Source organism: Piliocolobus tephrosceles, chromosome 21 (assembly GCF_002776525.5).
Source record: "Piliocolobus tephrosceles isolate RC106 chromosome 21, ASM277652v3, whole genome shotgun sequence".
NCBI lineage: Eukaryota > Metazoa > Chordata > Mammalia > Primates > Cercopithecidae > Piliocolobus > Piliocolobus tephrosceles.
In genome coordinates, this window is record NC_045454.1 from 1 (window position 1) to 14,880 (window position 14,880).

Consider the following 14,880-nt stretch of genomic DNA (forward strand, 5'->3'; position numbering starts at 1 on the left):
AAGAAGAAGAAGAAGAAGAAGAAGAAGAAGAAGAAGAAGAAGAAGAAAAGGAAGAAGAAGAAGAAAAGGAAGAAGAAGAAGGAGAAGGAGAAGGGAGGAAAGAGGGAAAGAAGGAAAGAGAGAAAGGGAGAAAGGAAAAGCCTAGGTGTTCCACAGTGGAGGCACATAGGCACATAGTTGTAACTAACTTGCCCTTGTTACCTTGTTACCTGGAGTGCTTGTTGTGTGCCAAGCATTGTTTTAATTCATTCATCTTTGCATGAGATACATACACAGTCATCATTCATCCACTGACTTTACAGGTGGACCAATTACCTGTAAGTGACCATAGGGGTTGACTAAATTTCCCAACATCACTCAGTTAGTAAGAGGCAGATGCAGGATCAGTATCGGGCAGCAGGCTCTGGAGTTCACACTCTTCACCTTGACATGGCACTGCCCAGTGGATGCGGGGGCCTGAGCTTCTCAGTGCATGTTGGTTACAGTAGAGGAGAAGGGGCTCTGAGGGTAGACCCTGTGTGTGTGTGCGTGCACGCGTGGGTGATCAGATAGCCGAGGGGTTTATGTCCAAGTTCACATCTCTTTTCTCTCCATCTCCCCTGACCCCACCCCAGGGTGCAGGAGAGAAAGGAGCAAAAGGAGAGCCCGCAGTGATTGAAAAGGTGAGGGGTCTGGATTGCGAGGGGGTTGAGGGGCTTCATGATGACAGGGGTCATCGACACTCATTTCTCCCTTCAGGGGCAGCAGTTTGAGGGACCTCCAGGAGCCCCAGGACCCCGAGTAAGTCATGGCTGTGTTTCCTTCTTCCAGTCTTTCCCTTCCAGCTGAGGAGTGTTTAAGCCCCTGGAGTGAGGAGTTGGGGTGTAATGATGCCTGGCCAAGTGGAGGGTAGTGGACATTCGAGGCTTAAAGGATGAGTCAAAATAGGCAGGATGAGCAACATAGAGACTGGGCAACATAGCAAGACCCCATCTCTTTAAAAATAGCCACATATTGGCCGGGCGCAGTGCCTCATGCCTGTAATCCTAGCACTTTGGGAGGCTGAGGTGGGCAGACCATGAGGTCAGGAGATCGAGACCATCCTGGTTAACACAGTGAAACCCTGTCTTCACTAAAAATACAAAAAAATAGCTGGGCGAGGTGGCGGGTGCCTGTAGTCCCAGCTATTTGGGAGGCTGAGGCAGGAGAATGGTGTGAACCCGGGAGGCGGAGCTTGCAGTGAGCCGAGATCACGCCACTGCACTCCAGCCTGGGTGACAGAGCGAGACTCTGTCTCAAAAAAAAAATAATAATAATAATAACCTCATATTTAAAAACACATGTGGTACCCACTTGTAGTCCCAACTACTTGAGAGGCCGAGGTAGGAGGATTGCTTGAGCCCAGGAGTTGGAGGCTGCAGTGAGCTATGATCATGCATGGGTGACAGAGTGAGACCATCTCAAAAAAAGAATATGGGTCAGAGAGTAGCACTGGGGGTGAGTGTGGGTCAGCACTGCATTGGGGGAGTTGGAGTGACTCTGTAGTGGGGTAGGGAGGTCAGCCTGAGGTTAGAGTCAGTGAGTGGTAGGTTGAAAGTCAGCCTAGCTCAAACTTTGCACTTCCTGTGCCTCCTCTTTCTCTGTCCCCAACAGGGGGTGGTTGGCCCCTCAGGCCCTCCTGGCCCCCCAGGATTCCCTGGCGACCCTGGTCCACAGGTAAGGGACTCCCACTGGGGTGTATACTTCCCAGAGGAGTGAGGTTTGGGGCTGGGAGCATGATGGTCTGAACACAGAATCGAGGGCGTGGCACTCGGGAACACCATCTCAGGGCTGGCGCTGACCTCTTCTGTTCTCTGTCTCCCATCTGTGAACTATTTCTCTGGTTCCCCTTGTGTTTCTGGGGCCTACTCTTGGCTTTTCTTCTTTTGCCTGTCTCTGTTTCTGCGTGTCTTTCATCTCTCTCTTTCTCCTGTTGTGACTGTCTCTCTTCTGTCTCTCTCTGTTGGTCTCTGTCTCTCTCCCTCCCCCCGTCTGTCTATCTTTGCCTCTCTCTCTATTTCTCCATCTCTGTCTCTTTACCTGGCTTTTCTGTCTGTCTGTCTCTCTTTGTTTCTGTCTCTGTATGTCGCTCCATCTGCCTCCATCCTTCTCCGTCTCTCTCTCCCCTTCTCTTTGTCTCTGTCTCCATCTGTCTTTTCCTTTCCCCGTCTCTCTATTTCTCTCTCTCTCTTTCCTTGCCATGATCCCTCTTTGATTCTGTCTCTGTGTCTCTCTATCTCTGCCTCTCTCTGTCTTTCTGACTCATCCTTCTGTGCCTCCCCTGTCCTCCCTCTCTGTCTCTCTCTACCTGTCTCCACCTTTCTTCCCCCATCCCTCTCTCAGGGCCCTGCTGGCCTCCCAGGAATCCCCGGCGTTGATGGGATCCGAGGCCCACCGGGCACTGTGATCATGATGCCGGTAAGGAGATGGAGTGGCCCAGGCTTGGGGAGTGGAGTCCTGGTCTAGGAGGGGGCTCTCCTGGGGGCTTCCCTCACCGCTAAATTCCTCCCAGTTCCAGTTTGCAGGCGGCTCCTTTAAAGGACCCCCAGTCTCATTCCAGCAGGCCCAGGCTCAGGCAGTTCTGCAGCAGACTCAGGTGAGTGGGAGGTGTGGACATAGTGGGAGGAACCCCAGAGAGTGATACAGCCTGGGCGTAAGGAGGGGCTGGGCAGGAGAGGGGGGATATTTTTCTCCTGTAGATGCCTCTGTGGGGAATGTTGGGGGTCTTGTGGGAGGCCCCAGGCTCTGATTCCTCTGTCTTTCCAGCTCTCTATGAAAGGCCCCCCTGGTCCAGTGGGGCTCACTGGGCGCCCAGGCCCTGTGGTGAGTAAGGGGACTACTGCATGGAGGGGGCGGTGCATGCCGTTAGTGGAGAAGAATCATCTTCTAACCACACTTCTCCATCTCTCCTCCCCCAAGGGTCTCCCCGGGTATCCAGGTCTGAAAGGAGAGGCGGGAGCAGAAGGGCCACAGGTGAGACTGGTGGAGATAGGGCAGGATTGGATGGGATGAGCCTTCCCCCAGGACCACAGGACACACAGTGCTGGATGGGGAAAATGCCAAAGGGGCTGGGGATACCCTTGCAATTCATGACTTTCCTAGAGAATGGCGGCTCACATCTGGAATCCCAGCACTTTGGGAGGCCGAGGTGGGAGGATTGCTTGAGGCCAGGAGTTCAAGACCAGTCTGGGCAACATAGGGAGACCCCGTCTGTACAATAAATAAACATGTCCTTCCAAGCTGGGTACAGTGTCACACCCTTGTAGCCTCAGCTGCTTGGGAGACTGAGGAGGGAGTATTGCTTGAGCCCAGGTGTCCAGCCTGGGCAATATAGCAAGACCCCATCTCTAATTTTTTTTAGTACAATAAAATAAGTCCCTCTTTCTTCTTCTTTTCCTTTCCTTCCTCCTTTCCTCTTTCTTCTAGGGTCCCAGAGGCCTGCAGGGACCTCATGGACCCCCTGGCCGAGTGGGCAAGATGGTGAGTGACAGCGAGGTCCCCAGACCACCCCTTATCCATCCCTCGACACCCAACATGAGACTTGGCTTTGTGACCTTGGAGTCTGCTGGTGTCCTTAGTGGGACAAGAGTGCTGAAGGCGGAGAATGGCAGCTCCGCTGAGCGTGTGGTAAAGGAATCTGGCCAGGCTATAGAGTCAGGAAGGACTTGCCTGCAGGAGTGACGCTTGCCCTGAGGTCTGAAATAGAACTGGATGAACGGATGGGGAAGTGGAAGAAACAGCATGGCAAAAAAGAGGCCTGTCACATGGAAGGAAATGACAAATAAGTCAATTTCAGATAGAGTCATGCACCATATAATGGTGCTTATAAGATGATTGGCTGCGCGCAGTGGCTCATGCCTGTAATACCAGCACTTTGAGAGGCCGAGGCAGGTGGATCATTTGAGGTTAGGAGTTTGAGATCAGCCTGGTCAACATGGGGAAACCCTGTCCCTACTAAAAATACAAAAATTAGCTGGGCATGGCAGCGTGCGCCTGCAATCCCAGCTACTTGGAAGGCTGAGGCATGAGAATGGCTTGAATCTGGGAAGCAGAGGTTGTAGTGAGCCACTGCACTCTAGCTTGGGTAACAGAATGAGACTGTGTCTCAAATAATAATAATAATAAGTTATACATATGTTTTATATATATAATATAAATATATTATATATAATATAAATATATAAAACATATATATAAAATAAGTTATATATGTGTTATATATATATTTAAATATATAAAACATATATAACTCCAGCCTGGGCAACAGAGAATGACTGTCTCAAAAAAAAAAAAAAAATCAACCATGGCATAGTGGCTCATATCTGTAATCCCAGCACTTTAGGAAGCTGAGGTGAAAGGACGGCATGAGCCCAGGAGTTTGAGACCAGCCTGGGCAACACGGCGAAACCCGGTGTCTACACAAAATACAAATAAAAAATTAGCCAGGCGTGGTGGTGTGCACCTGTAGTCCCAGCTATTTGAGAGGCTGAGGTGGGAGGATTGCTTGAGCCAGGAGTTCAAAGCTGTGTTGAGTCATTATCATGCCACTGCACTTCAGCCTGGGCAAGAGAGCAAGACCTCAGCTCTAGAATATATAAATACATTTTAAAAAATAATATCTTGGCCTGGGTGTGGTGGCTCATGCCTATAATTCCAGCAGTTTAGGAGGCTGAGGCGTGTGGATTGCTTGAGTTCAGGAGTTCGAGACCAGCCTGAGCAACAGGATGAAACCCCCATCATCTCTACCAAAAATACAAAAAATTAGCCAGACATGGTGGCATGCACCTGTGGTCCCAGCTACTCATGAGGCTGAGGTTGCAGTGAGCTGAGAACGTGCCACTGTACTCCAACCTGAGTGACAGAGTGAGACCCCGTCTAAAAAAAAAATCTTGATGATGTTGATGATGATGATAAAGTTGGGTTCCTAATTTGGGGGAGGGTTCATCATTGACTCTTGGGCTCACTTTCTCCATAGGGCCGCCCTGGAGCAGATGGGGCTCGGGGCCTCCCAGGGGACACCGGACCTAAGGTAGGTGATGGGGCTGAGGTAAGACTTGGTGGGGGCTGTCAGGCTTATGGGGTCAAGGCTCACTGGTGTCTCTGGACAGGGTGATCGTGGCTTCGATGGCCTCCCAGGGCTGCCTGGTGAGAAGGGCCAAAGGGTGAGTGTGTGAGGTCTCTCCCCCAGATCTAAGCCCTCCTCCCAGTATTCAACTCCCCATTCTCCTCCCTCAGTATCAGAGTCATGATCCCCGTGTCACTCCTCACACCCCATCTGCCTTCCCAGGGGGCTGGTCTCTCCACCCACACCCTTCCACTCTGAACTCCCCTCTGTTCCCTCTCCAGGGTGATTTTGGCCATGTGGGGCAACCCGGTCCCCCAGGAGAGGACGGTGAGAGGGTAAGTTTGGAAGAGAGTTAGGGCCTGGTTTGGAGAGTAAGTTTGGAAGCCTGAATGAGAATGAGAGAGGAAGATCTGGAGGTCTCAGTGGCCAGCCTGAGAGCTGGGGATACATTGTGGGGTGAGGAGGTGAGACTTGCAGGTCTAGGATTGGAGTCAGGTGCTTGAATGGAATCCCATGGACTTAGTCTGCAGATTTCCAGGGATCTTGGTTTAATTCCAAGACCCCCTGGAAGGGGCTGCCCAGATGAGAGGAGGTGGCTCTCCCAGGGTTGTATCTTCCTGTTCCCAAGTAATGATACTTTCCCACAGGGATCAGAGGGACCTTCAGGGCCCACTGGCCAGGCTGGGGAGCCGGTGAGTATCAGGGATCCCTGGGCCCCTTGCTTGGTGCAGGGGAGGGAGTCAGGACTCCCAGGGCCCCAGGACTTACAGGCTCCCGGGAACTCACAAGGCCAGACAGAGGTAATGTGGAGATAATTCACCTGCTCCCTTGCAGGGTCCACGAGGACTGATTGGCCCCAGAGGCTCCCCTGGCCCCACGGGTCGCCCGGTGAGTGTCACTGGCTCTCTGCATCCCTGTCTGTCTTTTTGTTTGTTTGTTTGTTTTGAGATTAGGGTCTCACTCTGTTGCCCAGCCTGGAGAGCAGTGGTGAGATCTCAGCTCACTGCAACCTCCGCCTCCTGGGTTCAAGCGATTCTCATGCTTCAGCCTCCTGAGTAGCTGGGACTACAGGCACCCAAAATCACACCTGGCTAATTTTTGTATTTTTAGTAGAGACGGGGTTTCACCATGTTGGTCAGGCTGGTCTCGAACTCCTGGCCTCAAGTGATCCTCCCAAAGTGCTGGGATTACAGGTCTGAGCCACTGTTCCCAGCCCCTATATGTCTTTTTTTTCTCACTTTTCTGCCCTTTGCATGTCCATATCTGTTGTGGCTTCTATGCCCGCTCAACTTTCTTTTTCTTTCTTTCTTTTTTTTTTTTTTTGACAGAGTTTTGTTCTTGTTGCCCAGGCTGGAGTGTAATGACGTGATCTCTGCTCACTGCAACCTCCGCCTCACAAATTCAAGCTATTCTTCTGCCTCAGCCTCCTGAGTAGCTGGGATCACATGCCTGGCTAATTTTTGTGTTTTTAGTAGAGACGGGGTTTCACCATGTTGGCCAGGCTGGTCTTAAACTCCCAACCTCAGGTGATCCGCCCGCCTCAGCCTCCCAAAGTGCTGGGATTACAAACATGAGCCGCAGTGCCGGGCCCCGCCCACCTTTCCACCTGCATCTCTCGGTGTCTCAGACTCAGGCTCCCCGCTTGTTGCTCTGTCTTGGGCTCACATCCTCTTTCCCCCTAGGGTGTGACTGGAATTGACGGTGCTCCTGGTGCCAAAGGCAATGTGGTATGTGCCCTGTGCCCTCTGACCCCGATTGTCCACATCCCTATTCCCTTCCATGACTGACCCCCCCAAGTCAATTTCACTAACACCTCAGCACCATGACCCCTCTCAGCTTCACTGAAACCCCACTTTCTCCTCAGGGTCCTCCAGGAGAACCGGGCCCTCCAGGACAGCAGGGAAACCATGGGTCCCAGGTTTGGACTATCTTTCCCAATAATGGGGCATGGGAGTGGTCAGTTGAGACCTTAGACCACGCCCAGGCTTCCCAACCCCCACACTCACCGCTTCTTTCTTATGCCTTCCCTCATCTTCTTTTTCTGTCCCCAGGGACTCCCCGGTCCCCAGGGACTCATCGGCACTCCTGGGGAGAAGGTGAGTGACAGCTCCACCTACCGTAACCTCCTCAAGTCTCCTTCCTTCAACTCTGTTGCCAGGAAAATCTTCCCACCAGGACCCCTCTGTTAGCTCTGGATAGTGATAAACTGCAGCATTCCCTAAGCCAGCGCAGAGTTACAAAGTGTCCTTGTTGGGGAAGGATTGGTTGCAAGAAACAGAAACCCACCAAGGCTAGTGCACATAAGGGATATTGTCAGGATACAGAGAGCCCACAGAAGCCTGTCACAGAAGATATTACCAAGATGTACAGGCCCTGTGGGCTCATCTTTGTTCCCTGGCACATCTGCTTCCGCCTTCCCTGGCAGACACATTTCTTTCTGCACATATCTTTTTTTGGGGGGCGGGGACAGGGTCTCACTCTGTCACCCAGGCTGGAGTGCAGTGGTTCAATAACACCTCACTTCAGCCTTGACTTCCCTGGGCGCAGGTGATTCTCCCACCTCAGTCACCCGAGTAGCTGGGACTATCGGCGCATGCCACCATGCCTGGCTAATTTTTCTTCTCTCTCTTTTTCTTCTTTTTTGTAGAGATGGGGTCTCCCGGTGTTGTCCAGGCTGGTCTTGAACTCTTGGGCTCAAGCAGTTCATCTGCCTTGGCCCCCCAAAATGCTGGGATTACAGGGCGAAAGCCATGATGCCCAACTGGGCGTTTTTAAAGAGAGTGGTGTGCCTATGAATCCTCTATTTCAACATGTCTTTTGCACTGTTTTAATTCAATTTTATTTATTATCTTTGTGGGTACAGAGTAGGTATAAACGTATGGAGTACATGAGATGTTTTGATACAGGGATGCGCATAAAGAATCATGTCATGGAGAATGGGGTATCTGTCCCCTCAAGTGTTTATTCTTTGTGTTACAAACAATAGTTATACTACTTTCGTTTTTTTTCTTTTTCTTTCTTTTCTTTCTTTTTTTTTTGAGACGGAATGCAGTGGCGCAATCTCGGTTCACTGTAAGCTCCGCCCCCTGGGTTTCATGCCATTCTCCTGCCTCAGACTCCCGAGTAGCTGGCACTACAGGCGCCCGCCACTACACCCGGCTAATTTTTTGCGTATTTAGTAGAGACGGGGTTTCACTGTGTTAGCCAGGATGGTCTCGATCTCCTGACCTCGTGATCCACCTGCCTCAGCCTCCCAAAGTGCTGGGATTACAGACGTGAGCCACCATGCCTGGCAGTATTTTTTTTTTTTTGATGGAATTTCACTCTTGTTGTCCAGGCTGGAGTGCAATGGCATGATCTCAGCTCACTGCAACCTCCGCCTCCCATGTTCAAGTGATTCACCTACCTTAACCTCCCAAGTAGCTGGGATTACAGGTGCCCACCACTACGCCCAGCTAATTTTTGTAATTTTGTATTTTTTGTATTCACCATATTGGTCAGGCTGGTCTCGAACTCCTGACCTCAGGTGATCCACCCTCCTTGGCCTCCTAAAGTGCTGGAATTATAGACGTGAGCCACTGCACCTGGCCTCTTTTAGTTATTTTTAAATGTACAATTAAATTATTACCCGAAGCCAGGGACAGTGGCTCACGCCTGTAATCTCAACACTTTGGGAGGCCGAGGCAGGCGGATCACCAAGGTGGCCTGGCCAGCACAGTGAAACCCCGTCTCTAATAAAATTACAAAAATTAGCCAGGTGCTGAAGTCCCAGTTACTCCAGAAGCTGAGGCAGAAGAATCACTTGAGCCTGGGAAGAGGTTGCAGTGAGCCGAGATCGTGCTACTGCACTCCAACCTGGGTGACATGTAATTGACTACAGTCACCCTCTTGGGCTATCAATCTTGTACTGTTTTTATATTCTTCCTTGCAACCTTCCCAGAAGCAGTGGATTTCTGAGGATCAGAGAGGGAAATAGGCTTGCCTGGGGTCACACAGCAAGTTTGGGCAGAGCTGGGATAGATTTCCTGGCCAGTGAGGTCTGCTTATTTCTTAACATTGAGGCGGCTGCATGTCTGCGTAGATCTGATCCTAGTGGTGCTCCAGGGCTCTGAGCACCTCTGTCTCTCCCCTGCTGTTCATCTTCTTTCAGGGTCCTCCTGGAAACCCAGGAATTCCAGGCCTCCCAGGAGCGGATGGCCCTCCGGTAAGAACCACGAGCTGGAAAAAGTAGGAAGGAGAAGGGGGAAGCTTGGGAATTGGAATGGCAAGTTTTGGTCTCTGACAACTTAGAATGTTTCTTCCCCAGGGTCACCCAGGACATGAGGGCCCCACGGGAGAGAAAGGGGCCCAGGTGAGTGACCAAGAGGTTAGGCTGGGTTGGGGATGAGGGTCGGGAGGCAGGGCGTGGAGTCAGGGGCCACAGAGGAGAGAGATGAGGACTCTTAGAATGTGGAAGGACTGTCTGGAATGGCACTGACCTTATCTTCCTCCCAGGGTCCACCAGGGTCGGCAGGCCCTGCGGGCTATCCTGGACCTCGGGGAGTGAAGGTAGGTGATACCGGTGGCTTGCAGGTAGGAGTGATTTACCAGCTTTGGGTTCAGGGATGCGACGCAGCTCCATCGGAAACTTCTGAATGTGTGGAGAGGGGAATCAGTTGGTCAGGCCAGATGTCGTGGGACTGTGGTTTGGAGCTGCACAGCCAAGGACAGCCTTACAGTGTGGTTGTCACCTTGTCACCTTGTTGTTGAAAACAGCTAAACCCATTAGAGGCCGAACACATTTATTTCTTTTTTCTTTTTTTCTTTTTCTTTTTTCTTTTTTTCGAGACAGAGTCTCGCTTTGTCACCCAGGCTGGAGTGCAGTGGAGTGATCTCGGTTCCCTGCAACCTCTGCCTCCTCCCTGATTCAAGCGATTCTCCTGCGTCAGCTTCCCGAGTAGCTGGGACTACAGGCATGCACCACCAGGCCCGGGTAATTTTTGTATTTTTAGTAGAGACAGGGTTTCACCATGTTGGCCAGGTTGGTCTCAAACTCCTGACCTCAGGTGATCCACCCTCCTTGGCTTCTCAAAGTGGCTGGGTTTACAGGCGTGAGCCACTGCGCCTGGCCCAAGGGTTGTGTTAACCCAAACTCAGAATCACATAATCTATATGCACAGTAATTCTGGGTTAAGCCAAGAGCTGCACCTTGGCTAAATAGAGGTGCAGGGGCATTAGACAAGCTTAGACACACTATAATCAAGGAATTGGCTATACTGTAGCAGGCACAGAGTCTGGCAAGGATCACCCTCAGAGTTACATTGTAGCCAAGCATAGTTACATTTTTTATCTTTTTTTGTTTTTGGTTTTGTTTTTGAGACCTGGTTCTGCTCTTGTTGCCCAGGCTGGAGTGCAGGGACACCATCTGGGCTCATCGCAACCTCTGCCTCCCGGGTTCAAATGATTCTCCTGTCTCAGCCTCTCGAGTAGCAGTATTACAGGCATGTGCCGCCATGCCTGGCTAATTTTTGTATTTTTAATAGAGAAAGGGTTTCTCCGTTGGTCAGTCTGGTCTTGAACTCCTGACCTCAGGTGATCCGCCCGCCTTGGCCTCTCAAAGTGCTGAGATTACAGGCGTGAGCCACCACACCCAGCCCTAAACGTTTTATTTTTTTAGAGACAGGGTCTTCTGTGTTGTCCAGGCTGGAATATATAGCATAATCATGGCTCACTGCAGCCTTCAACTCCTGTGCTCAAGTAATCCCTTCATTTTAGCTTCCTGAATCGCTAGGACTATGGGCGTATGCCACCAGGCTTGGCAGTTTTTTTCGTTTGATCACTCACTGCAGCCTGGAGCTCCCAAGCTCAATCAATCCTCCCACCTCACCCTCCCAGGTAGCTGGAACTACAGGTGCACGTCACCACATCTGGCTACTTTTTTTTCTTTTTTGTACTTTTTGTATAGATGAGGTTTTCCTATGTTGCCCAGGCTGGTCTGGAACTCCCGGGCTCAAGCAATCCTCCAGCCTCTGCCTCCCAAAATGTTGGGATTACAGGTGTGAGCCACCATGCCCAGCTTCTAGTTACATTAATTGACCCCTAGTTGAGTCTAGTTACATTGTAACCAGTCCCTACACTGTAGTAGTTGAGTCTAGTTACATTGTAGCTAAAGCTAGAGAACAACTTGCAGCCAAGCTCAGTTACATTGTTTCTCTGTGGCTGGAGACTAACCACATGGATTGTATTGGATCCAAGTGCATTATCATTGTAGCCACTGAGCTCAGAGATGTTGCAGCCAAGCGCAGTTTTCAGAGTTTGGTATGAGCAGCATCCAGACTTGTACTAAGCGCTGTCTCCATAGCCAAGCACAGAGTCGCCTTGTAGCTGGCACAATGGGGAACATTCCTTTGCCTTTATAATGAGGTCCGGGCCTGGAATGTTCATCCTCTTTCTTCTGCCAGAAGGAACTGTGGACAAAGCGTCTCCAGGAGATGGGAATCACTTACTTGGAAATTTGGCCTTCCCCGCACACCCCCGCACAGATGACCTTGGGAGGCCTCCAGTGGGGAGGGAGGGTCTCTGGGGAAAGATCGTTTCTTCTGAAGCTGCCCCTCCCAGCTTCTGCCTAGCAAACTCTTGGGACTTTCCTGGCTGCTTTAGAGCAGGGGACTGAGTTTGGGTTCCTTCTTAAGCAGGGAAGAAGCTTGAGAGCTTTTTTATTTTTCAGGGCACTTCAGGCAACCGGGGCCTCCAGGGGGAGAAAGGCGAGAAGGTGAGGAGAGAAGGAATTCATCAGAGGAGAGGGAGCCCCAATCATGGGGTCCTGGTTGTGTCCCTTTCCCGAGGCCCTCACTTCTGGCCTCTGTCTCTCTCACCCAGGGAGAGGACGGCTTCCCGGGCTTCAAGGGCGATGTGGGGCTCAAAGGTGATCGGGTAAGACCAGCTCCAGATGAGGGGTGGTGTGGGTCTGGGGGGCTCGGGGAAGACGGGAAGGGGATGAGCTGGGGCTAGACAGAGCAGGAAGGACAAAAGATGGATATTAAAGACTCTCCTTTTTCTTCCAGGGGAAACCCGGAGCTCCAGGTCCCCGGGGAGAGGATGGTCCTGAGGGGCTGAAGGGGCAGGCGGGGAAGGCTGGCGAGGAGGGGCCCCCAGGCTCAGCTGGGGAGAAGGTAAATGACTCCACCCTCCAGCCTCCCACAGTCAAGAGGTCTCCAACCTTTTCCCTCTGCCCTTTGCCCTTTGCCCTTTTATTAAACCTTTGACCTCAGGAGGTTGCTACCATCCTTGTCATCTTTAATTCCTCAGCTCAGCATCATAGAGCAATTTAATGCACCCAACTTATGTGTTTATCTCCATAACCAACACATGCAATAGGCATTTTCATCCCATTTTACAGACAAGGAAAACTGAGACTTGGAATGGCTGACTGACCTGCCCAAGGATATGCCCCTAGCAGGCAGGAGCGAGGACTTGAACTTTGTTTCCCTGACTCCCATCCCATTAGCCCATCCACCATGCCCCAGCCAGCCCGACCTTTCCTCCTCTGACCTCCAGGTTGCAATTTCTGACCTTTGTCCCATAACCTCTCTGCAGGGCAAGCTTGGGGTACCAGGCCTCCCAGGTTATCCAGGACGCCCTGGACCTAAGGTAGGAAACTGGGGGTGGAGGTGGAGATGGAGATGGGCAGGATTCAGAGACTAACATCCAGGGGTCCAGGCTATGGTCTTGGGGGATGAGCTGCCCACCCCAAGGGCCATTGAGAGAATGTAAAATGTGGGCTTTGGCCAGGCATAGTGGCTCACGCCTATAATCCCAGCACCCTGAGAGGCTGAAGTGAGAGGACTGCTTGAGCCCAGGAGTTCAAGACTAGACTGGGCAACATGGCAAAACATTGTCTCTACAAAAACATACAAAAATTAGCCAGATGTGGCCAGGCACGGTGGTTCGTGGCTGTAATCCCAACACTTTGGGAGGCAGAGGCAGGCGGATCACTCGAGGCCAGGAGTTCGAGACCAGCCTGACCAACATGGAGAAACCCCATCCCTACTAAAAATTCAAAATTAGCCAGGCATGGTGGTGCATACCTGTAATCCCAGCCACTCAGGAGGCTGAAGCAGGAGAATCGCTTGAACCCAGGAGGCAGAGGTTGCAGTGAGCCAAGATCATGCCATTGCACTACAGCCTGGGCAACAAGAATGAAACTCCATCTGAAGAAAAAAAAAAAAAAGCCAGATGTGGCCGGGCGCAGTGGCTCACAGCTGTAATCCCCACAATTTGGGAGGCAGAGGCAGGTGAATCACTTGAGGTCAGGAGTTTGAGACCAGCCTGGCCAATGTGATGAAACCCTGTCACTACTAAAAATACAAAAAAATTAGCTGGGCATAGTAGCATGCACCTGTAATCCCAGCTACCCAAGAGGCTGAGACAGGAGAATTGTTTGCCACTGCACCCCAGCCTGGGTGACAGAGGAGTACTCCGTCTCAAAATTTTTTTAAAAGTGAGCTTTGGCATCAGACAGACTTGGGCTCAAATACCCTCTTACCTGCTACGCGATCTTGGGCAAGTTTCTTGAGCCTGTTTTCTCTGCTGTGAAACAGACGTCCCGGTAATTTCCATCTCATCAATTTGATTATAATAATGTTGATAATAGTGATGATGACAGTGATTATAAAACTGTAGGATCCTTTCATTTGGTGTGATTAAGTTTCATTCACCAACAATATCAGTTAAAGGCGAAAATCATAGAATCATAAAATACACATAGTACATATCTTGAATTAATTATAACTTACAGTCAAATGTACTCATGCAAAAACGTACTTATATAAAAACATAACATTTGTTTGCCAATGTTTTGATGAGTGAGGATACTGATGAGATTCATTTTTCTGCCTAAACTATACCCATATTGTATCACTGATGAGTTCTGTTTCTATAGAGTAGAGGAGGAACCTGAAGACATTTGGGGCTGGGTGCAGTGGTTCATGCCTGTAATCCCAGCACTTTGGGAGCCCAAGGCGGGCGGATCACGAGGTCAGGAGATTGAGACCATCCTGGCTAACACTGTGAAACCCTGTCTCTGCAAAAATACAAAAAACTAGCCGGGCGAGGTGGCGGGCCCCTGTAGTCCCAGCTACTCGGGAGGCTGAGGCAGGAGAGTGGCGTGAACCCGGGAGGCGGAGCTTGCAGTGAGCTGAGATGGTGCCACTTACTCCACCCTGGGCGACAGAGTGAGACTCTGTCTCAAAAGAAAAACAAATAGACATTTGGGAAGATATTTGAGGGCAGAATCCTCCTAGAGTTTCACATTTTTGCTCTGTTGAGCTGATAGTTATCTCACCTACATTGAATTTGACAGTTTTTTTTTTTTTCAGTGATTTCCCTTTACATTGACTCCTTTTCCTTTAACTTAGTTTTTTTTTTTTTTTTTTTTCTTTTTAATGATTGGGAAAAAACTTTTAACTTAGTTTTAATAGACAACTTTATTTTCCTTCCTTTCTTCCTGTCTTTCTTCCTTTCTCCCTTCCTTCCCTCCCTCCCTGCATCCCCCTCCCTTTTCTTTTTTCTTTTCTTTTCTCTTTTCTTTCTCTCTCTTTCTCCCTCCCTCCCTCCCTCCTTCCTTCCTTCCTTCCTTTCTTTCTTTCTCTTTCTTTCTTTCTTTCTCTCTTTCTCTCTCTCTTTCTTTCTTTCTCTCTTTCTCTCTTTCTCTCTTTCTTTCTTTCTTTCTTTCCTTCTTTCTTTCTTTCTTTCTCTCTCTCTCTCTCTCTCTCTTTCTTTCTTTCTTTCTTTCTTTCTTTCTTTCTTTCTTTCTTTCT

General features: G+C 50.3%; 1 protein-coding gene across 1 annotated transcript in view; it reads left to right on the plus strand.

Annotated features, from left to right (window-relative positions):
* Positions 1 to 353: 353 nt before the first annotated feature.
* LOC111527761 (collagen alpha-3(V) chain) overlaps positions 354 to 14,880 on the plus strand; it is a 37,284-nt gene continuing 22,757 nt past the window's right edge. The window contains exons 1-23 of the mRNA XM_031934917.1: positions 354 to 662; positions 739 to 780; positions 1,633 to 1,695; positions 2,362 to 2,436; positions 2,531 to 2,614; positions 2,785 to 2,841; positions 2,938 to 2,991; positions 3,445 to 3,498; positions 4,994 to 5,047; positions 5,127 to 5,180; positions 5,365 to 5,418; positions 5,731 to 5,775; positions 5,918 to 5,971; positions 6,766 to 6,810; positions 6,948 to 7,001; positions 7,135 to 7,179; positions 9,234 to 9,287; positions 9,390 to 9,434; positions 9,578 to 9,631; positions 11,790 to 11,834; positions 11,942 to 11,995; positions 12,127 to 12,234; positions 12,659 to 12,712. Of these exons, the coding sequence (XP_031790777.1) occupies positions 564 to 662; positions 739 to 780; positions 1,633 to 1,695; positions 2,362 to 2,436; positions 2,531 to 2,614; positions 2,785 to 2,841; positions 2,938 to 2,991; positions 3,445 to 3,498; positions 4,994 to 5,047; positions 5,127 to 5,180; positions 5,365 to 5,418; positions 5,731 to 5,775; positions 5,918 to 5,971; positions 6,766 to 6,810; positions 6,948 to 7,001; positions 7,135 to 7,179; positions 9,234 to 9,287; positions 9,390 to 9,434; positions 9,578 to 9,631; positions 11,790 to 11,834; positions 11,942 to 11,995; positions 12,127 to 12,234; positions 12,659 to 12,712 (1,347 nt within the window). The 5' untranslated portion in view covers positions 354 to 563. The remainder of the gene's footprint in view (positions 663 to 738; positions 781 to 1,632; positions 1,696 to 2,361; positions 2,437 to 2,530; positions 2,615 to 2,784; positions 2,842 to 2,937; positions 2,992 to 3,444; positions 3,499 to 4,993; positions 5,048 to 5,126; positions 5,181 to 5,364; positions 5,419 to 5,730; positions 5,776 to 5,917; positions 5,972 to 6,765; positions 6,811 to 6,947; positions 7,002 to 7,134; positions 7,180 to 9,233; positions 9,288 to 9,389; positions 9,435 to 9,577; positions 9,632 to 11,789; positions 11,835 to 11,941; positions 11,996 to 12,126; positions 12,235 to 12,658; positions 12,713 to 14,880) is intronic.